At 42.8% G+C, this 22648-nt stretch overlaps 2 protein-coding genes across 15 annotated transcripts in view; both read right to left on the bottom strand.

Annotated features, from left to right (window-relative positions):
* Positions 1-16184, bottom strand: part of mical3a (microtubule associated monooxygenase, calponin and LIM domain containing 3a) — a 115465-nt gene extending 99281 nt beyond the window's left edge. For 5 of the 9 annotated variants that reach the window (XM_049575358.1, XM_049575353.1, XM_049575354.1 and 2 more), the window contains exon 1: positions 15986-16183. The gene's annotated coding sequence lies outside the window, so the exon portion shown is untranslated. Of the gene's footprint in view, positions 1-15985 lie in introns of all 9 variants that reach the window. The other 4 variants (XM_049575355.1, XM_049575356.1, XM_049575359.1 and 1 more) reach the window with 3 other exon arrangements.
* A 1778-nt stretch (positions 16185-17962) lies between these two features.
* si:ch211-1e14.1 (UPF0606 protein KIAA1549) overlaps positions 17963-22648 on the bottom strand; it is a 48144-nt gene continuing 43458 nt past the window's right edge. For 5 of the 6 annotated variants that reach the window (XM_049574770.1, XM_049574768.1, XM_049574767.1 and 2 more), the window contains 3 exons: positions 22337-22485; positions 21652-21806; positions 17963-20365 (listed from right to left, as the gene is read on the bottom strand). In XM_049574770.1, the coding sequence (XP_049430727.1) occupies positions 20126-20365; positions 21652-21806; positions 22337-22485 (544 nt within the window). In that variant the 3' untranslated portion in view covers positions 17963-20125. The remainder of the gene's footprint in view (positions 20366-21651; positions 21807-22336; positions 22486-22648) is intronic. The other variant, XM_049574769.1, reaches the window with a different exon arrangement.

A 22648-nucleotide genomic window follows, 5' to 3' on the forward strand; every position in this document is an offset into this window, starting at 1 on the left:
GGTGCCACATTTCACGTCAATCTATCCAGGCTAGTTGTTGAAATCATTTCACTTGCAAACCACATATGTCATCCTCAAAGTGGTGCCAGACATAAAGTCAAGGGATCACCAAAATCATTACGATCCATCCTCTGGGAACCACAAATTTCTGCACAAAGTAACTGGCAAACCAACAGAGCCATTCCTAGAGCCAGAAACACCACAGTCATGACCATTTATCACCAAAGATGCCACTTAAATCAAGAGGAATCTAGATTAACACTTCAAGTAAAGAGTCTGAAACCTGCCTAGGTGTTAAATACACAACTTAATTCAGTCAATTTAAATGAGGTCATGGAGAAAATTATGTGTGAAATTTCTATTGACAGCCTGAGGCCTTTGAGAGGCCTCTATTTGTTTCTCCATTTAAAGTGCTTAAAAAGAAAAGCATGTTCTAAATTAAGATAAATGCTATTTACACATCTATATTTTGGTTAAAAACCTTGTGGCAGGATTACAACACAATATAGAAAATGAGGCTACTGAACTGTAACATTTCAGAATTTGCTTCAGTAAATGTGTGATACAACTTAAATAGCTTTGTTCGGAGTTATGAGATCCATTAAACTTGCAACAGCTTTTTATGCAGCCTAGGTGATATGCACGCATGACGTGAATACCCTTGAAGCCAAATGTATTTATTTGTGTAAATGAAAAACAGATCGGAAGAGAATGTGACTTTTTAATTACAGCAAAAGAGGAGAGAGAATCACGTCAGAGTCCAGCTATTCTGATAATCCCAGGGTTGAGGCATGACCTCACTGAAGGGGCCTTGTATGGTGTATGTCATGTCCGCTTTTCTTCTTGGCTTGATGAAGCACTACAGACTTGGCTCCTCATGAGGCACAGAGGTATGAAATAATACTTTGATCTGAGGGGCCTCTGGCACAGTTGCTGCAGTGTGCCTGGTTACATTAACACTGAACATGGCTCAGTGAGCCTATAAAACAAGTGAGAAAAGGCCTCTTAAAACCACATAGAAATAATATGTTAGATAACATGAAGATTTTTTTCTTTTTTTCACCCTGAAAACCACAAGACGATCATATTCATCATCTCCACATGAAAGAGGATACTTCAGAAGATGATTCATAGATTGTCATTTCTGTCAGTAATCTTCTAGTTGTTTAGGCCAGTGATACATCCCCTTGTCAAACTGCATTTCTGCAGCTAGTATGTGCTTGAAAGCAGGATACTTCCCAGACAGTGGACAAATAACACAAAACAAAAGTAGTTTCATAAATGAGCTATTCTGAATTGAGGCGGATTTAATTTGAAATAAAAGATTCCTTGTCTTCCTCAATGATTGCTGGCATGGACATAAAGCAAATGAGGAGTCATAATTACAGTTATGAGTCATCTTGAAATATGGTCTTTGGGGATTGTCTCATTTTAGCTTTTGAAATAATGACCGATAAAGTTTTGGTAACAGATCCACAGTACAGTGATTCTTTACTGTTCTACTAAGGCAGAGAGCGGAAGTACAAAAGCAGTGAAGTTGAGCGAACGTTTTAAAGTGGGTCAGTAGATAGTAAAAGAATAATGCATTCACTCTGTGCATTTTTTACTCCGATTACTTTACTGAAATAAATCAAACAGTGGTGCAGGGATGACATTTATTTGTAGGCCAACATGGAAGTTAACATTGCCTATGTTCCCTCGACAAAAAGCCAATATGATTTTTCCATTTTATTTTAGATCAGTCTGCATTTGTCTAAGATGTCAGCTGTTTCAAAACATGCACCTGCAGTTTGGCCTAATTATCAGTCAGAAATGTATTTTTTTCTGCATGAGAAAATAAATGTGTTGCATGCAACATGTGAAAAGTGTCAATTACGTAAGTCTCAGTCAATGTTTAAGAGTTGGTAGCACTGCAGTTGAAAACTGGGACATTTCCAGGGCAAGCTCCGGCCAAAAATGGGGACTGTCCCTGGAAAATGGGACGTCTGGTCACCATATACTATGATAACTGAAGCTTAAATTTGATATAAAATAAATAAGATAAAAATATTTGATTTAAAGGTAACTTACCGTTAGTCAAAAGTGCTTCTCTCCTAACTAGTTATGTTAGCTTTAGCAGGAGTTTAGCTGCGACAATCTTATCAGCTAGCTTTCTCTTGCTTTTGGCTGACTCTGAGTACAATGTGATGGTGGCTTTTAGTGCAGATTGCACATCCTGTTTTTTTATGAAAATTATACATTTCTATGGCATAATGATTTCCAGAAGCCAAAGAACATATGTAGTTACTGTATTTTGGCTTCATAGGCCAGTATACTTTATGTTGAGTCAAACTCATGCAGCAGAAATGAAACAGCATCTGGCCCTGCAATCAAATGCAAATGAACAACTCAAGGCAACCTGATGGACTGTCATCTCTTTATCATATGAATTTACTAAGAATATTATTTTAGCGCACATTTTTAGTGGGTGGACAGTATATTGGCTCGAATACAGAGCCTTGCTGCTTCCCTGGGCTGTGAATTTGTGTTTAATAAGGGCTGTGCTTTTGTAAGCCCCTGAAGATATGCTTGTGTGTATGTGTGTGTGTGTGTGTGTGTGTGTGTGCGTGCGTGTGTGTGTGTGTGTGTGTGTGTGTGTGTGTGTACGTGTGTGTGAATCAAATTTGGTTTGCAGCTCTCGGCCTGACATCAGCTCTGATCTGTGACCTCATGTCTTGTTTTCTCTCCCTCAGCCCCTTTGTCCCGATGAACCACAGAGCTTATCGTCGAGAGAGGAAAGGAAAGGTTGCTATTATCAGCTCTTAAAAAAAAATACACCTGAGTCAACATTCACTGTGTGTATCGGTCTGTGGACAAACCAAAGTAACATAACAGTAACAGTTTAGCTGCATTTATTATACTTCACCTATCAAACAGAGGCTGTGCTGGCATGCAGCTAGACTGAATGCGAGAACATAATTACAGTGCATCTGTCCTGTGTACAAGCTGGATGTCACCCAAAAGAACAACACTCATCTCAGCTGGAGCAGGCATCCCATAATTTTTCATCCTGCGAGGGTGTGGAGCAGCAAGTTGGGTAACTTCAAATCCTCTAGTCAGCCTTTCTGTGGTGTGATTTAATGGGTTACCGTGGTAACCCTGCACTCTCGGACAGTGGACCTGTCAGCAGCTCGTCTCTGTGTGGCTGTTTTTACAAGAGCTGAGGCTGCGTGGATCTCACTGTAACGTGTGATACCATGTCTGCTCTTCTTCTCTGACCTTTAGAGAGACAAAGAGCGGATTCTAGTGAGGAAGTGTGACACCCTGTTATAACTTAAAGGTCGAGTGTGTAGGATTTAGGGGATATACTGACAGAAATGGAATATGATAGAATACAGATGTTTTCCTTGATGTGTAATCACCTGACAAAAAGAACTGTGGTGTTTTCGTTACCTTAGAATGAGCTGACTCATCATGCTTCTACAGTAGCCTAGAATGGACAAACCAAGCACTGGCTCTAGATGGGGCCCCTTCGCAACAAGAGCGTCAGAAAAACACTGCTTATTTAGACAGGAAACTGCTTTATTCAGTATTTTTACCGATTTAAATCAATGGGTACATTTGGTTTGGAGAGGAGTAGACCTCTGTGGACACTTTGACTCCTGGTAAAAACCTCCCGATTGTCTGCATTAGAAAAAAGGAGTGTGCACATTAGGGCATTAACGACTTTTTTTTTTCAGGTCGTCTTATCTGTCAATAAAGTCGAAGTCGAGTCGACAAGTCATTTGATGACCTCATCACATTGACATGGCGGAGGAAAGTGAAGTATCTCCACACATGTAATGTGTGTCTGTCAAGGCCCGAACATACTCGGGCGGAACGTAAGCGGGACGGACATTGCAGAGGTCCGCTCGGACTCAAAGCGGACGTCCGCAAGCCCTGTGCGCGCAAAGCTCAGATTTTATGACAGCGCAGACTCCGCTCCGCACCAGAGTCCTGCACTGGGGTACCCACAAAAACAGCTGATTTGTGGGTGTTTTTTTTTTTTTTTTAAAAAAAGAAAAAATTCCCGGGTTCGGATCTGGGTGGAAAAAATAACACGCGGGTCGGATCACGGGTTTTAGTTAAACACGTCAGTCATTAGTTCGGTAAACTACAGGTAACTATCTTGGTCATTATTTACTCTCTGAGGATCACCGCCGCTATTTTGCAACGGTCATTGGTTCAGCTGTTTACACACGTTTCACCATCTAATAACACAATTTGTGATTGGATGACAGAATCAACATGGCTGCCACCGTCTAACAAGTGCAGCTTCCAAAACAGTTTATAATTATTTAGGTATTTGAGAAATAAGTGGATAAAACGTACAACTATCACTTTATAATGTTTCTCAAGTGTTTCCCTGATGGATTACTTCTCTCCTCGATGGATTCTAAAAACACGTGACGGCTCGTAACTGCTGAACGTCGCTCTGGACAGAAAGTAAGTCTATTATTACACATGTAAAGTTCCTTTACATAGATTAAAAGTTTAAAAGCATTAAACGTAACAAACGAGTGCTTTTACACTCGTATGGGAGAAGAACACAGAGGGTTGATGATGGAGCTGAAGTCAGGTTTTTATTGTGAGAGCTGCTTGATTCAGGTCGTTGCTTACTTACTGGCACCTTAACTGTGGCGATATGCTGTTCAATATTCAGCCAATATGACCCAAAATGATTACTTTAAATCCGGGTTACGGTTCAGGCTGCGGGTCGTGTTTCAACGGGTTGGACCGGGTTGCGGTACTAATTGGCCTGATGCGTGGGTTTGCAGTTCGGGTGCGGGTTTGTACGTCCCCGGGTCGGGTCGGGGCGGACCTTGAAAACCGGACCCGTGCAGGACTCTGCTCCGCGCACCAGTGACTGCTCGCCATGTATTTTTCACATTGCGGGGATTTTTCACGGACATTTTTACAGGAAACTACAACACGGAAGTGCGCTCGACTGTGAAAGCCCGAATGACTGCGGACATTCCTCGCGGAGTCTAGTATCAGTGTAAGCCAATCAGAGGCAGCGATTGCATTCCGTACACAAGCACACACACAGAGAGAGAGAGAGAGGGAAAAAACACACGACTTGTCGACTCCTCCTGGGGGGTGTCGACTTGTGCCACTGACGTCGACACGTCAACAAATCGACTTTTCTGTTAATGCCCCAATGCACATCATGTTATCAAAGAAAAAAAGGTGGGCACACTGTAGCAGGTGCTGTGATGTAACATGAAACTGCTTTTTGTAGTGCTTTTACTGGTTTTAATCCCCTGGTCCATTTATTTTGGAGAGGAAGAGACCTCTGTGGATAATTCGGCTCCCAGTAAACACCTCCTGAATAATGAACAGTGAAGGAATTCTAACCAGGAGAAGTTTCAGCTGGTTACAATTTGCAGTCTTCACCAATAGATGCCACTAAATCCCCCTAAATCTTAAACACTGGACCTTTAAAGAGCAACATGGGACAAGCAGAAGCAGATAAGGTTGTCGTGGTGTAGTGGTGCAGACAGCTAAGTGCTGTAGCCTGAAATGAACCCATTGTCCCCTCGCTGAGGAAAAAATCCACTGAAGCCAAGAATAAAACACAGCCCAACCACACCCTGAGTGCTCAACCACACTCAATAGGACTTTACACAGAATACATCTGGGGAGAAGAAGATTCCCACAATCCATGTGGCAGGTTGGCCGGAGCTCAACCAGTTCAAGGGAGTATAGAGATGCAGATTATGAAAATGGCATGAACATTATTCTCCGCACAATCCCTGCTGTTTTCCCCGCCAAGGGCAGCTCACGCTCAGCTCTCCGCCTGTCCCTCGGGTGTTCAACCTGCATGAGTGCCCAGCTGGAATCCCCACCCTTGTCAGAGCAGGCTTTCTTTAATCCAGTATTCAAATGGGACTCTTCATCACTACAGTCTACATTTTTACAGCAGCTCTGTCCACCAGTCAGTCGTGTCATTTTAGATGGTTACTAGGTTACATGAGTGTTTGTTTGGGGCTGTTTTCATGAGGAAGCCCAGTCCAAGATGAGAAAAGCAAACTTCTCAGGCCGAAGGACACAAAAGTCAGCCAATAGTGGAAATAAAAATTGATCTTTAATAAAAATTTGGATAAAAGGTCACTTTAGAGATACATGTTTGAAGAACATAGAATGTATAATACAAAAACAACGACAACAAAACTATATAACGGTTGACCATTTTTAAAAGGCAACTGCCATTTTTGTTGTCATTTGGGTGGCAATTATGTTCTCACGATTTCAACCATGGACTGTACATAAAGAACCACTTGTACTATATGTCATGTAAAATTCCCACATCAAAAATAAGACCTCACAAGCTGCATGTGTAGGCAGCCTCGGTGACATTCATCTTTAACGTTCACCAATCATCAAATGTGAATGTGCCAATACATGGTGTTATACAATAGTGTCAACACCACTGATATTAACCCTCAATGGCTCTTCGACAGCTCTCTGAAGTTGGTTTCATAACTTGGTGACACTGGTTGTTGTGACTGACACACCGCCTGTCTGAAAGCTGATCCCAATGGGATTGGGAAGAAGAACCAGGGAGACAGCTGCAGTGAAGACTTAAGTCCAGTTGGGACTCTCTGCCCTCTCTGTTGTGTGGACATGAATCATATGTCCAAATGTGTGTCGCATCTATTTATGAACTTCTGACCCCGCATCTGACCTCATGCCAACAGCCCCTGCCCTGTGTATATGTTGAGGCGTGTAACTCGGCCCTGATAGCTCTTCTCAAACTTCAGCGCTGCCGTATCTTGTTTTCTGTCTCTCTTCCCTGTGAACCTCTGATCTTTACTCCCTGCTGACACACACACGATCACACGCTCATGCACAGTATATTCACTTGTACTCACTATTAAGTACGTGTATATATTATTGCAACACAGAGGCAGTAATATACATGCAGACACACATGGTGCTTCATGCTAATACCGCTTTGCAACCCACCTCCACCCCAGCTCCTCCTTGTCATGCTGTGTCTAACTTATCAATGTCATTTCATTTGTCATTGATGCTGGCTCTGTTCTGTTCCCAGGAGGTCTATGCTGCTGCTCTCACTGCCTTAGGCTTTCTATGTAAGCGCATGGAAGGGCAGAGGGGTGTGCTCTCTCTGCCTCAGGCTTTCCTTGTTTGCAGGTGGAAGGGCAGAGAGGTGTGCTCTCTCTGCCTTACTGTGCATTCCCACCAAATGCGTCACGAGTGTCATAAGTGGCCAGCAGCCATTCATTTTCAATGCATGCTGGCGACGAAGGGCGACGAAGGGGGTCAGGGGCGTCGGCTGCAGCGAGCGGCGCAATGCCAGTGACCAGAACGTCAAGTAGATGTTGAGAGAAGCTGAACTTTATGCAAATGAGCAGCGCAGCCGGCGAAGCAGCAGCCAATTGCAGACCGGGATTCGGATATGGAGGAGAAACTTATCAGCATGGTCTGGGGTCTCCCAGAGCTGTACGAGCCAGTGAAATCCCCCGTAGAGTTGCCGGGTTTGCAGGACTCTGTGGACCCAGCCCTGCCCCTTTGGCCACTGCAAGCGCCTGCTGGAGCTGGCAGTGTGAGCGATGTTAGAGCGACCAGAGTGCCCGCATGGAGGAGGCTTTCTGTGTAGGCCTGAGGAAAGGCAGCAAGGCCCCAGAACAGAGCCATACCGCCAAATATAATACTGCAATTGGAAATAAAATTTCTTTGACTAAAGTGTTCCTGACTGAAATTCCTTTAAGTAATGAAAACTGCATTCACTGTATTTTGTGAGTGTGTTGTTTTTCTGGCCACTTGGGGGCAGCGGAACAAGCTGTAAATACAACTCTGACATACTGTCTTCTTATGAAGCAAAGCAGTTCCTATTAAGCAGACACGAGGCAAAGAGCATTCATTTGGAGTCGTGTTTCTGGACAAATCAAGTACAAAATTTGCTCTCCTTTTAGCTCTGTTTTTCCACCATCACTTGCAAAAATACCCAGCTCTTTAGCTAGTAAATGCTTACTCTGTTTTATGCTTTTTTTAAAAACCAAAAACAGCTGCCTTTTGTATCCAAAACAGTTAATTTAGGGGCTGTGAATGTCATTAAAATGCTCAATCGAGCTGAGGAAAACAGCTGAGTTTGTGAGTTTGTTGCTATGAGTGACCCCATCATATAGTCACTGATCTTTTGTTAATATAAAAACATCAATTAGTGCAGCTTTAATGTGAACAGTCAAGCATGTAATTTCAATAATTCATTGTAGCCTGATTAATTTGGCTTTGTGCTGAGTAACCACATATTTACTTCATACTAATTTAATTTCATGCACAGTTTCATCATTGCCAACAAATTTACTTCCTAAATAAACAAGAAAAGCACTCTGCAGAAGTTAAGTGCAGAGTTATAATAAATTAATGTAACCCAGTTAGCTGATTTGGACCAACTACTGCTAAATGTTGGTGTAGTTGGCTGTGTTTTAGCACCAAAAGGACCAAATGTGAGCTGTCAGTCTGTCTGTCTTCTCCTTGTAGGTTGTGGATCACAGGCAGAATTGATTGGGGTAAGGGCAGGGTTGGGTTGAGGGTAAGTATCGCAGAAGACAACTGGTTGGGGTTGGGGCAAAGGTTGGGCACTTGAAAAAATCAATGACGATGCAGACTTTGAAACATCACTGTCTCAACTTGCACAGCTGCCAGGTTTGGTAGTGTGGCTGACGTTGGTAGGGAATCAACCACAGTTATAGAAACAGGACTTAGGCCAGCTTTGGACAACAGGTGTCCCTTGGCTCGACATTCATGGAGCATCTTGCCAAAGTCTGGGAGCAAGGTGTGGAGGATTTGGGCTGCTGTTGAGCCGAGCAGTTTTGAATAGCTGTCAGATTTGGGCAAACTAAATAAGGTCCACTGAGAGCGGCTTGTTCTCATCACACTGTGGAACAAAGTTTATGTTATCGAGTTAGAGGTCAGATGAAATGATCTATGACTTTGTCAATGTTGTCATTACTTAATAGATACACAGACAAATGTGACCAAACCTGCCAAGCCGTACTGCCCTATGACCTCCTTCTCACCATTTGTCACCCACATCTGACACAGGTTAGTGGGATCACGTGTAAACAAACAACATGAGTGCAGCAGACAACACATCTGACAAGTAGGAGATCAGTTGGAACTGTGTAACTCCAACAGACTGCAATCTAAACTACAACAGATGTGTCTTTGTCTATTAGAAACACCACAGCCTCTGAGAGTAAAGCTCTAACCGGCTTAGTATGTTGTCTTTGTTGACTCTGTTTACTGACCACACAATCGTTCTCACATGAGGCATTGTATAGTCACAGTCATGGCTAATGGTTTCTGCTCACGTGTGTCATTGTTTTAAATCAAAAAATGTTTGGCATATCAAAAATGTTTCAGTGGATGTCCCATGTGTCTTTAAACAGAAATCTGATACAGAAGTCGGCAGTGTAATCGCATGTGGTGCCCATATGTTTCCTGTGCAGCCCGATGAGTTTACAGCTCGTCATGAAACATCGGGCCACTATTTTGTTTTAATCACAAGACGCTGTTTCTGAGACTGAGAAAAAAAATCATTTTCTTAAAATTAGAAGCTTATTCTCAAAGTGTCCCCAGTAGTTACGGTTCCTCTGTTTTGCCCTTGACTAGACTACATAACTCAGTTGTGTAAAAGTCTCCGTCCCCCTTCAGCATGTCCTTGAGTGTCAATTCCCCAAAGACTAACAACACTTATCCACACTTAAGCATGAGAACACCCAACTCAAGTCACGTAGAGTCGAATAAACATCTGACAAGAGTCATGGCTGACCCAGTGGGGGAGGGTTTGACAACAACAATGACGGACAGTCCCTATAGTGATGAGATCATGGACATTTCAGCTGTTACACTGACGAAATCTGTACATCTGTTTACAGGGAAAATGCAAACTACAAACAAAGAAAATTAAATCACTGTATTGAGTTAATATTTGTGTTTTATGGAACCCTAATTTTATACTATCTATCATATACAAACTGAAGACAGGGGAGAGCACTGTGTTGTGGTTGCTAAATTTATTAAAGGGGAACTACGCCCATTTTCACAGGTCATACATGTTATTTCTATGGTCTCAGACACTCCAGAAATATTAGTAGACATGAACAACTAACTCCCAACCCCAAAACTAGAGTGCTGAAACACAAATTTGGGATGTCATAGGGTATAAAGTCTGGAGCTGCTCCATAGACAATGAACTGGGAAATATGTTCTAGATGACCCTGAGAGCACCACAAGAATGTTCTGACTGTATGAATACATTTTCTGTTTCAGACCTGCGAACGCTACAATAGAATAAAAATCATTTGGTATAAAGAAAGAAAACAAGGATTCTGTGGTTCCACAAAATCAGACTCCCAGTCTATGGAGAAGCTCCAGACTTCAGGATATCTCAAGTTTGAGACTTATTCCCCTTTCCCACCAAAGTTAGCACATGTACTCTGTGTTTTTTCAACACAGGTCAAGCTGCTAAAAACAGTTAATTGACTCCTTTTCCATTACCAGTAGACAAGAGCTGTGTAAAAGGCTCTGAAGCAGATGAGTGTGGGGTTTTTTTTGGTGTCACGTTTGATGTCACAGGCAAGTCAAGTTAGTAAACGGTAGAGAAGAACACAGAGGCCAGTGAAAATGTTTCAGTAGTTACTTCCCTTTATGTATCTTCAACATATTCATCTCTCTCAAGATTGGTGCAGACTAATCTGGATTGATGTTTGAGTGCTTGCTTGGACGGAAATGGACAGTATTTTGTGGTGGCACGTCATTGCATCTCGCTGGTGTAGGAGATAAAATTAGTACAATTGCTCAAATGTTGTGTTCCCATCAATGCCAATCAGAGCCGGAGGCGCTAATTACCCATAGATACAGCAACATCATTTGACCTGGGTACGAATGCTGATTCCACTTTTTCCGATTCCATTAAAAAGCCAGATATTAGCAGGTGTCAGTGGGTTTTGGTGCAGTGGAAAAGGGGCTTTACTTTATGGGTTTCTGGCTTTGAGAGAGAGCAGCTCATGTTCACAAATATTGAACTTTCGCGGGCCATGGAAATAAGATTTTGGAATTCTTTTTCTTTTAGTTTCGAGAGTTTTTAAGGGTCAAAGATCAGTTTTATTTGCATATCCTTTGAAGCTGTACAATTAGTTTTAAAAGGCCTAATTTGAATGGCATTCTTAATTTGGTGGTGTTCCCCTTTAAGGTAGGGTTTAGTGGTATCTAACGATGATTGCAATCAAATGAAACTTCTTTCTTGTGCCAAGCGTGTGGGGGAACTACAGTGGCTGACCAAAAAACGCCATCGGTCTGATCTAGAGCCACCATTTGGTTTGTCTGATATGGGCCACTGTAGAAACAACATGGTGGAGTCTGTGGTAGAGGACCCGCTCCCTATGAAGATATAACCAGCTGATTCTAAGGTAACAAAATCAAAACGATTTTTTTTAAACTCATAAAAATATAGTTAGAAATATATATTCCGCTTCCGCCACAAATTCCTCCTTAACCCTGTACACTGGACCTTTAAATTAATTGAGGTCGTCTTGACCACAGTTCTGGCTGCTGAGAGCCCAGCAACTGTTTTGACTGCCAAATACCGGAAAGCAACCTAAGAAAGACCTGTTTCCAACTGTGAATAGTTTTTTTAAAAAATGGCCTCATATCCAAAATCAAACCACACAGTGATATTTTCTCACAGAAAAGCAGGAGAAATGAAACAAATCCAGCATAAAAGAAATGTTAAATGAGCCAAGGAAGTGTTGAATCTGGGCTCCAGGCACAGAAAGCTCAGTCCAAAGACTTCCACCCTTTCAGTTTTCCCTTCTCTTCCGCCAGTGGTCCTTCACTGTCTGCTGACCACAGCGCACTGCGTTTCGCTGATGTCTGCTGATGAGGTTAGCTAAACTCCCAGCTCAGGAGGAAGTTGAAGGCCAGAAACAAGCTGTTAAACTGGATGGATTTCATAAATCATGCACAGACCAAAACTCATCTGCTTTAGATGAGAATGAAACGCTCAGTTTTATATTCCAGCTGTGGCTAGTGCAGATGTTTATGATGGGTAGCGAGTTGTGTGATGAAAATGAAAAAAGATGGAGGGAGATGCTGAGAATGGTTCTGACTATGTTTCAAAGTTGACTCCCAGTGGTGTTCAGAAAGTCTTGGATCCTGTGGTCGCTCCGTAATTAATATCATCAGTTACAGACACAAGATCTGAGATTATTTATAGAGCAATGTTTAGTCACGGCCCGTCCTCATCGGGTCTACAGGGATCACAGTAATGATGTGAATCCCTTCCATCTACTTCCACAAGCATCCACATCTTCAACAAAAGCTTTGTTTTTAGAACACGGACTAAAAGGCAAATTACATGTGATAACCAATACTGTGTTGGTTACAACAGAACAGCCAGAGGACACAAACACACCCCTGCAGTGTCCATCTGCTGACCAAAACAATGCTATTAGAGAAATAATAGCTTAACAGGATTATCTGCTGATTATCGTGCGAACAGTTCACAAAAAAACAGAACTGAGGCTTTTAGAAATGTAAAAGAGGCACAGATGACTGCACATGAATAAAATCAACATGTATAGGTGATGCCCTTTCATATTCTGTGACAAACTTTCTAACGTCTGTCTGTGCAGCTGGTGCACTTGTGGACACCTTTAAAAGGCAATTCATTAAGAAATGTACTGCCCTGGTGCAGTAAACAAGTAAAATACACTTATAGTCCTCTCTCCCATGTACTCTCTAACACTAGCAGATGCCTGGCCGGTGCTGCCAGAGCTGCATTCTGCTGCTGCTGACTGCTCTGAAAACGTCCAGAGGCTGCAGGACAGCAGTGCAGAGAGATCCAGTGTCTGCCAGCAGGGATTAGCACTGTCAGATGATCAGCTGTGGCAAGGGTTAGGGTTAGGGTTAGCTAACCCTAACCCTAACCGGGCAGCTTTGTAAAGTTTAACAAAATACCTCTGCCCCTGAGGTACATATAGTACACCATATTGGACAACTCATTACCATATATATTTTTACTTTTAGTAGTACATTTTAATAAATAAGAGTGTAATAGTGTAATAACTTCCCCCATCTTTACTTTCACACATGTCTTCAGATACCGAAACTTTTCTGTTTGCTGAATAAATAAATGCTAAAATAAAAATGTATAAAATAAAATAAAAATCAGTAATTGATCAAAAACTGTGATTTTAATAAGATATTTTGAACCAGTCATGGATGAATGGAAATAAAAAAATGTATAAATATAACTTAGTTAAGGGCAACATTATTTGAATCCAGTTAATATCTTAAATAAATGGGAAGACTCTATTAATATGATAATTCCATGGTAAGATGTATTTAATATCATCCATAAACTACCCAAGATGTATCTAAACGTATCATACAACTACAGATATTATTAAAAAAAATTACCCACTAAAACTTAATTATCTCATTCACTGTATGTGCTGTTTTAGTAGTGCTGCAATTACCTTTGAGCTGTAAAATCCTTATTGTTATTATCCTTATTATCATTATTATTATTATTGTTATTTTCTGACTGCTTTTTGGTTAATCTATTGGTTGTGTCTGTTTTTGTTTCGTTTTTTAATTTTTATTTTGTAGTTTTCTCGTTTTTTGGTTGTATTTTGTTCCTTTTTCCTTGATTTCTTAATTATATATGTTGTTTTACTCTATGATATAATGTTTGCTTGTATGGACCCGAGAGTAGTTGCTACCTTGGAGGTGACTAATGGGGATCCAAATAAATGAATAAATAAATAAATAAAAGATGCTATCTATTTAGGGTCTTGAGCAAACTTGTTTGTGTATGTTTTGCACTAATGGAGGGGAATCAATCTTGCATCTCATGTGGTATTGTCCTGCTGTCGCCTCATTTTGGGATAAAGCCCAAAGGTGGATAATGATCTACAACAACAAATATACAATCAACTTCCAGTCAGTAATTTTCAGGGACTTAAGTAGCAACAAAACAGAGATCAGTGACATTGTAATATTGTTTGGCAAAGCTTTTATAACAAAGCTAGTCAGAATTTAAAACTTATCTTTAAACACACTGGGTGACAGAAAGATCAACATCTAAAAGAAAACTACAGACCTTGAAATTCCTCAAGGGAAGGAAACAACTCAGCTTTTGGGAAGGATGGGAATAGACAAAGAGAGAAAGGGGTATGTGTGGGATAGGCAGAGTGGATCTGTGCCCCACCCCCTCAAGAAAGATTTTTTGAATTATAACAGTGATCAGCATCCCTCCACCACACCTCTCACCACAGCACAATGAGCATGCTTAACGTGTCAAACCCTGCGGTCGAGGAGACAACAGCCCGGCTGTGGAAGAAGGCCGGCGGCAGCTGACTGGCAGGATCGGTGTCTGAAGTCAGCTGCCGAGCAAACGGGCACCCCCTATGAATGACAGCTATTCACCCCCCACCCCCCTGAACATCACATGAGCGCTGACTCCTACTCAGCAGAGCACAACACAATATCTCACTGTGTCTTCTGATACAGTAGAGCCTGGTGGGGAGTGAGGGAGGGAGACAGAGATAACCTGCACTGTGACCTTGAGGACACAGATCGTCCACTGGTGACAGGAGGCGAGGGGAGTAGAGTTACCTGACCTGACACACCACAGTGTGATGGTGCAGCTACAGCAGCTAATTTTGGGTCTAACCTCAGAGAAAATAAAGTTCTGTGTCATGTAGCAGCAGCAGCAGCAAGTAGGGCAGCACCAGCCACTGGCATGATGTGCTTTCTTTACCCTTCTTTAACCTTCACTCCTGTCTCCCACTGCTGCTTGTTCATCTGTTATGAAAACAGACGACGCCGGGGGTCCACTCCTCCTCTCTCTTACGTCAGATGTGCTTTGCTCAGGGCGCACACACATATGATGTGCGCAAAATGTAACCTTTACCTCACATCCCTTTTGTTTCTGCACTTCTAGCTCGGAAATCAAGCTCAGCCTCCCCCTCTTGCTGTGTTTCCTGACGCCAACGTCAGACGGAGAAATGAGAAAATGACCCAATTACAGTGCAAAGATAACCTGCACTGGGAGGGCTGGTGGAGTGGGAGCAGGGGAGATGATGATGGGAGAGAGGAGAGGGAGGAGGGGGGGTCAGTGTTTAGACAGTAAAAGGAGCTGCAGTGACATCATCAGAGCTGGACTTCTTGTCATCACAAAAAGAAGAAACAGATGAAACTGATTAAGAAATGTGTTGTGTTTAGGTAACCTGCAGCTGCTCCCTTCTCCCTGTTAGAATACACACACACACACACACACACACACACACACACACACACACACACACACACAAGTGAGGCTCTGAAAGTGAGAACAGTGACATCCCTCGGTGACAGCGGTGCCAGTTGGCACATGGCTGGATGCTGCAGAAGATGCCTGGCTGCTGCAGTGTCTCTGTTAGCCAACCTGTCCTGCTGCCATCGACTCAAAGGCAGCAACTCTGATGCTGTGCAACGACGCGGCATGCAGAGTGTTGCATAATAAAGAAGCCATGCTGGTAAACAAGAAGGGCGAGGACCACATCCTCCCACTGCAACGAGGCTTCACAGCTGCAGTGGACGCCGTCGTAGCATGTCGCTAACATACTTGCAGGAATGTCTTCTGACAGGCAGCTTGAGGAACAACATGTGCTCCGGTGGCCTGGCACATGCGCAGACAGATACAGTACATACAACACACACTCTGTGAATACACTGCATCAAGCTCAGTCACCCCTATGGAGGAAACAAACACACACCTTGGTTGCAATAACAAAAAGTGTGGAAAGACATCCTGCCTGATCCTGTTGAGAAACTCTGCCTATTGCATCCATGAATTCCTGAGATGTAACACACACACACACACACACACACACACACACACACACATATGCACACTCAGTAAATGTCAAGCTGAAAGCAGTCTACTCACAGGTGGCTTCTGAAAAGGCAGATATCCTCTCTTCTCATCTGTCACAGGGACTTGTTACACACTCCTCCCCTGCTCTCCTCGTCCTCCTGTCTTTCACCGGCAGACTAGAAAGCGAGAGTGGCTAAAGACAGAGAGAGATCTGCAGTGCTGGAACTCTGTCAGTATGCTAATGCTTGGATCTGCTCTGCCTCCCTCTCTGTTTCTCTCTCCTCCCTCCCATAGTTTCCTCCAAGGTCAGTGGGTAGAACTGCCTATTTGACTCCTCCCTTAGCGGACAAGTGCTTTCCCCCCCTCCTGCACCCTCCTACAGCCTTGGACACCCGGGCAGTAATTACCGTCATGATCCAGATTAACTCCTGGGTGTGCTCTTGTTGTGCTACGCTGGGCCGGACTGGACAACACACAGACAGGATTACTGTGTGTGTGTGTGTGTGTGTGTGTGAGTGTGTGTGTGTGTGGGAGAGGGTTTTAGACCCCACAAGGAGGGCCAGGGGCAGCCAGACAGGATGGGATGGGACAGTCTTAAGCCCTGCTGGAGACAAGAGGGAGACAGAAAAGGACACTGAGCTAACAGCGTGACTTTAACAGCAAAAAATGCATCTACAAGGACAGAAACTTTCAAGCGTTTCAAAGCTGGGAAAACACTTTAGGAATGCAGAACACGATAAATCAGTGGAATGTAGATTATAAATAGTAGAAGAAAGCCTTAAACTGACTGTGAGTTTACACCAATCTTCATCCCAAAACACATGAAAACTACGTTGAAGGTCATCTCTAGCTGCAGCAGTGCTCTCCTCTCTGCATGGTCACAACAAGCGCCGGAGTCTCACAGAGTCATGGAAGAAACCAGACTTAAATAGCTTAGGACTGGCAGGAGATCAGGCTCAAGGAGACACAGCTGCAGCAGGAAGCGCTCGCCTGAATAGTCAACAATTCTCGCCATTTAAATGTTCTCTGATTCAAGTGCTACATTAACACAATCAGGCTGTGAAAAGATCAATGTGGTGACTATCTGAGTGAGCGCACTGGCTGATACTTGCTGTAGAGCGAGCTCAGGAGCATTGCTGACTGTTTAGCTGCTTCACTCAGTGGCTTTGGATCCTGTGATGGGATTAGAGGGGAGAAGAGTCTGATGGGATGAGACAGAACTCAATGTATGTGCAGGAGTACTCCTTCACCACAAGGGAACTGTGAACCCACAATAAGACTTGTAGATAATCACACTGATTGACACCAAAGTGACATCAGTTTGGGGAAAATGCTGCTTTGTCCCAGTAACTGAGCAAATTTTACTACTGTGCACATGCTGGTTTCCATTCCCATTGTATTGCTTTGTGTTATTGCCTTCTAAATGTTTCTACTTACTTTGAAACAGAATAAATCAAACCCTGCGTAAACCAGAAAATATCAAAAATCAACATGGTCTCACTCATCCTCCACAGACACTGCTTCACCAGTAATTAGACAGTGCCTGATCACACATATTCCCCTTCATTCTTTCCTGACAAGTTCACAGTTCCTCCATTGACAGTGAAGAGCACATGAAACAACCTCTTTTCAAAGACTCCCAGAAACATCCTAGGGAGTTGGTTACATCATCCACAGCCAAAGGAGCAGTCTTTGTTGCGATCAGAGCAGGGTTGGTTTTCTTGTAATGTGCTGACACCCTGTGGTTGTTTGTGGTAAGTACAACACCTGCAGGAGAGCTTTGATACTGAATGAATGAGATGATACATGATGGTATTTGTATATGTTTTGGCTCCTCAACTCCAAATCAAAATGTGCCTCACCATTCCTATGGATTTTAATACAATATACGGCTGCCACTGTGGGTGCAAATGCAATGGTGATAATGTGTGACAACTCAAAAGACGATTCAAAGAAGTTTCACACAGTGTGTCGACACATCATATCGTGCTCACTTAAAATTCGAGGACAAGTCAAGTGACAGTTTCTTTTGTATTTCAAGACTTTTGGAACAGCATGCGAAAAAACAAACAAAAGAAACACAATAATTAAAACATGCAACATCAATAAATCATAAAGTTGGGCCAGCCAACACATCATTTTCCCAAAATACAAGATGTAGAAATAGATGAGAAAAACAACACACCAAAAAAATAATAATTATAAAAAGGAGCTGAAGATAAACACAGGTGGATGGGCTGTTGTTACAGTACATGACCAGCAGATGGAGGCATACAGTGTGACATTGGTAACACCAAACATGACCATAAGAGGTGAAATGGAAAACCAGACAGTAACCTGTCTCCCTGTATATCAAAGGAGACTCCACACAATGACGATGTTTGATTAGCTGGATTAAATTTCATCATGTCGTGATGTAGCATCTTTAATTGGACAAAATATTATAATTTCAGCTGGTAATCACAACCTTCGATACCGTGTGATGGAATGATGGTAAAACAGGACAAACAGAGAGCTTCTGTCGTCTGTTCAGGTGAGTCCAAAAGGCACGTCACATTGCAAACAAAACAAGATGGGAGGGATGCTCGCTCTGGTAACATCTGTACAATACTTCTACTCATTGCCAAAAGGTTTATAACCCACCAAATAATACTGGTGCACACATATTCTCAAGTCCTGCTTTTAAAATCCATAATTTTCCATTTTATTTCATTTAAATAAAATATCACTTCAGGCCCCAAAACATCACAACATGTCGGGGGGAGGGTCATGTCAAAAAAAGGTAACCTAGATTTCCAACCAGTATGATGACTAAAAGAGACATTTCAGATGAACAAAATTACATGAGGCAAGATAAATCCAAAGAAAGCACATTAACATGACCGGTTGAAGTAAACCATAAATGACGCCACAAATACAGTACACATTTTGTCTTCCTGTTCTACCAAAAAAGGCAAAGTAAAAACAGAATACTGCATGAAACAGAGATGGTGCTTCAGTACATAGTTAATACAGGTTAATGTTAAAAAAAAGAATACTGGTCTCTGTGACTTTCCCTCATTCAACAGTTCAATCAAACTCTCTCATCGCTGATTTGTCCGCACGTGAATCTCTTTCTAAATGACCTGAGCTGTACCAAGTAGTCTGCATACAGTGCATCGAACTACACCCTAATACAATACACCCTAATTGTCAAGTACTTACTGAAAGTCTTCATCTGTGACTTGTAACACGTGTGTGTAACGCCTGCCTCTGAAGTCACGTTTGAAGATTAGTGTGATTTTCAAGGCCATTCTTTTAGGTCCGTCTAGCCGCCTGTCAGCTGCTAAACATGAATTAAAAACACGGGACATGAACGCAAGTTGTCCACAAAAAACAAGCATGTACTGTAAGTCACAAAGGATCAACTCAGACTAAGTGTGCTACTGCAGTAAGTACGGAAATACTAGGTAGTGTTAACAAGTGTTATCAGTTTGTATGGATGGCCCTTTGTGCCTACTGTCTGTGAGCTATGACCTTACTGTAGGCTCGTACAGTAGATTGGGTCGGGTGAACTACATCACAGTGTCAAGGCATAGCATGGCTCATCATGGCAGAAAACATGAAGTAGCACCTGATGGTGATAAAAGGGTTAAGGGCCTGCATCGGAAAACAACAAACACCTGTATGGTAGTCGGTAAAAAATTAAAGGAAATGTCTTAAAATGACATGTCTTAGGGAGTATACTTGTTCAGTGAAGGCAGCATGAGAAGGAAACCATGACACAGAATACTGAGTCTGAAGAAATGCAGCAAAATCTCAAATAAGTCCAGGATGTGGATCCACAGTGGCCAGGACTTGGCGTGATCACACCCTGATCCACAATGAAGTGCAGGACAGACGCATGGGCAGGACGAGTCCAGACATGTCATCTCAGTTTCAAGGTCCGACATATACTGCTCATACTGTTCTTCATTTTATAACACTGTCTCTGATCGGACATACTGCAGTTGATCTGATTCTGTACTTGGAGCTGTATCAACCATCCTGTCGTTCAGTCCTGCAGCTTCCTCAGTTAGAAATCTCTATCAGCCACCTCTTCTCTTCAGTTTAGCAGGACTATCTCTCTGCTGTACACCCTCGGGGGACTTCCATGGGAAGTATTGTCAGATTAGGCGAAGCAGGCAGGCAGGGTCAGTGGCATGACTGGTTCGAGCCTGGGGGCCCGGGGCTTCAGCTGTGGTAGCTGGGCACAGCTGCCTGTTTCTGGGAGAGACGCAACAGCTCCTCCCTGATGGCCTTGATCAGGGAGGCGGAGGAGTGGGTCGGAGGAGATGTGTCCAGGGGCGGTGGGGCTGACAGATAGCCCACCCCCGGGGTGTCTAGGTGGACAGGGGGTGCTGAAGGCTCCCTGATACCACTCCTGGGCGTCTGGAAGATAGAGGAGGACGAGTAGTCAGGACAGTCCAGGAACTGAAGGCAGAGAGGAAGGACAAACAAGAGGAGACGGAGGAGGAGACAAGGGGTGAAGAAAATAGAGGAAAAATATCAAGTGACAGAACTGTAGAGTGTGAGATAAGAGAGAACTAGCATAGACTTTCAGAGCAGCACAACACTATGAGACAACTAAACATGAACTGTATAGCAGTGGCTCCCAAGTGTTGGGTCGCAGTCCAAAAGTGGGTTGTGAGTCCATTCTGAATGGATGGCAAGTGACTCACCAAGAAACACTTTTTATCTTAAAGTACAGTGAATATTCCGGCACAGAGCTTTTATTTTGAAGTGCTGTTTCCTGCTGTAGAGTGAGTGACTAACATACAGCTATCTAACAGAGACAGCAAACTAGCTGGATGACATGACCAAACGCAAGTATGACACTGAATATATCAAACTGTGTGGACCTTGAACTAATGACAAAGGAGTTAGTGAAATTATCAGTGTCTTCCGAGAGCTGATGGTAACTGAAGTGCACTGATAGACTGGGATATTAAATCTCAAATATGTTTTGTCTTTATCACATTTAAATTCCTTGCCTGAAGTTTTGAGGAATGCCTCTGCACCTCACTGGCCAGGACCTGTTTATCGGGCAGACAAGTGATTCTCTCTATCTCTTTTTTTAATATGCCTGACAGAGAGCTTAAAGGATAAGGCAGGTATTATTCTATATTCCCCAGAAAAGATCAAAACCAGAAACGTCTCTTAATACATTCTGCTGTCTCTAGCCCGTGAGCCGCTCTCAATCCTAAACCCATTTGTTCCTACTGTAAATGTTTTTATCTTTAACACTGGGTCAAATATGTAGTTTCATTTTTATAAAAAGCTCCATAAATCTCTAAAACTGATTGGCACTGTCTTTTTTAGTAAACAATACTCAAACAGGTTTAAATAGCGCATTTGTTGGGACTATTTTCAGCCACAGATTGATACATTTGGAGCTTTAGCAAGAATTTACAGCAGCAGGGCGATGTGTATGGGACTGGCTCAAAATAAACTACAGTACCCATGTTCATGGTAATTAAAGAAAACATCACCCAGAGCAACACTGTGGCTCGCTGGTGTGTTTTTATAAGTTTCTGGACAAACATGGAGCTCCCTGAGACACCAACAGTGAGCTAGATTTGTTCTTAGGTTCAGTTCATTGTTGATTTTTGGTCTTTTCGTGTGGATTGTTGACATGAAACATTTACAATCCTATTTCAGGTTTAAACAGATAAAAGACCTCCTTGGTCTTAAAAACATTCAATTTGTGATTCACTCACTGCATCTTTTTCAGGTTCTGCCCTGGAGAAGTTGTCACCATGGTAGTGGTTCCACCCGATGCCTCCATTCTGCCCTGGGGCAGCTCTGACCCCTGCTGGGTAACCATTCATCCGACTGGACAATCCCACCTGTGTAAGATGATGGAGCTGGGCGCCTACACACACACACACACACACACACACACACACAAACCACATCAGAGCTACAGTACCTGAAACTCAATCCTCAACAGCCTCTCCTTTAATATGCTTTGATGCAATCGCCACAGCCTAAAAAGCACTCTGCTGCACTCTATATGGTAAATGCCAGAATCCATTTCTATTAGTGTAAGTCACATGACAGCAGCAGCATCACGCCAGCTCCTTTAATAATTTAAGAGAGAGACAGGGCTCTCTCAGTTTAACAGGTTTATAGAGTGGAGGTGTGTATCTGTTTGAAGGACCGGAGCTGTGGCCCACATCCAGAAATGATCTCACCTAAACCATATCCACAAACAACCTCTGAGTGTTAATTGCTAATGTGAAAATATTTTGTATTCAAATCAAGCTGTGAGAAGTGGAAATGAGATTAAGACATATGCACACCTTTGGCCCTGTTTACATCTGAATCCAGCAGTATTAATGGCCATAAAACACATCTAAGGCTGTTTGTATGTGTCTGCATGTGTGCAGTCTCCACTTGTACCTGTAGTTCCCCCTACTGGTCGCGGCCTGGCAGATGAGGGCAGCTCATCAGAGTAGAGGCCCCTGCTGGAATACAGGCTGTCTGGCTGGAGCTGCTCACACTGCCCTGCTGTTTCTCCTGGTGGCAGGTAGCTCGAGCCAAGGCCCTGCCTGAAACACAAACAAATGTATCTTTCATTCTTAATGAAAAACATATTGTGGCAAATTTCCTGGAATTCTTGTCAGCTGCAGTCTCTATAAAAATCTCACATCAACAGATTTATTAGAACAGAAACATATGTGGCATTTCCTACAAAAGCAGTGACATCATGGA

This window comes from Epinephelus fuscoguttatus, linkage group LG4 (assembly GCF_011397635.1).
Source record: "Epinephelus fuscoguttatus linkage group LG4, E.fuscoguttatus.final_Chr_v1".
NCBI lineage: Eukaryota > Metazoa > Chordata > Actinopteri > Perciformes > Serranidae > Epinephelus > Epinephelus fuscoguttatus.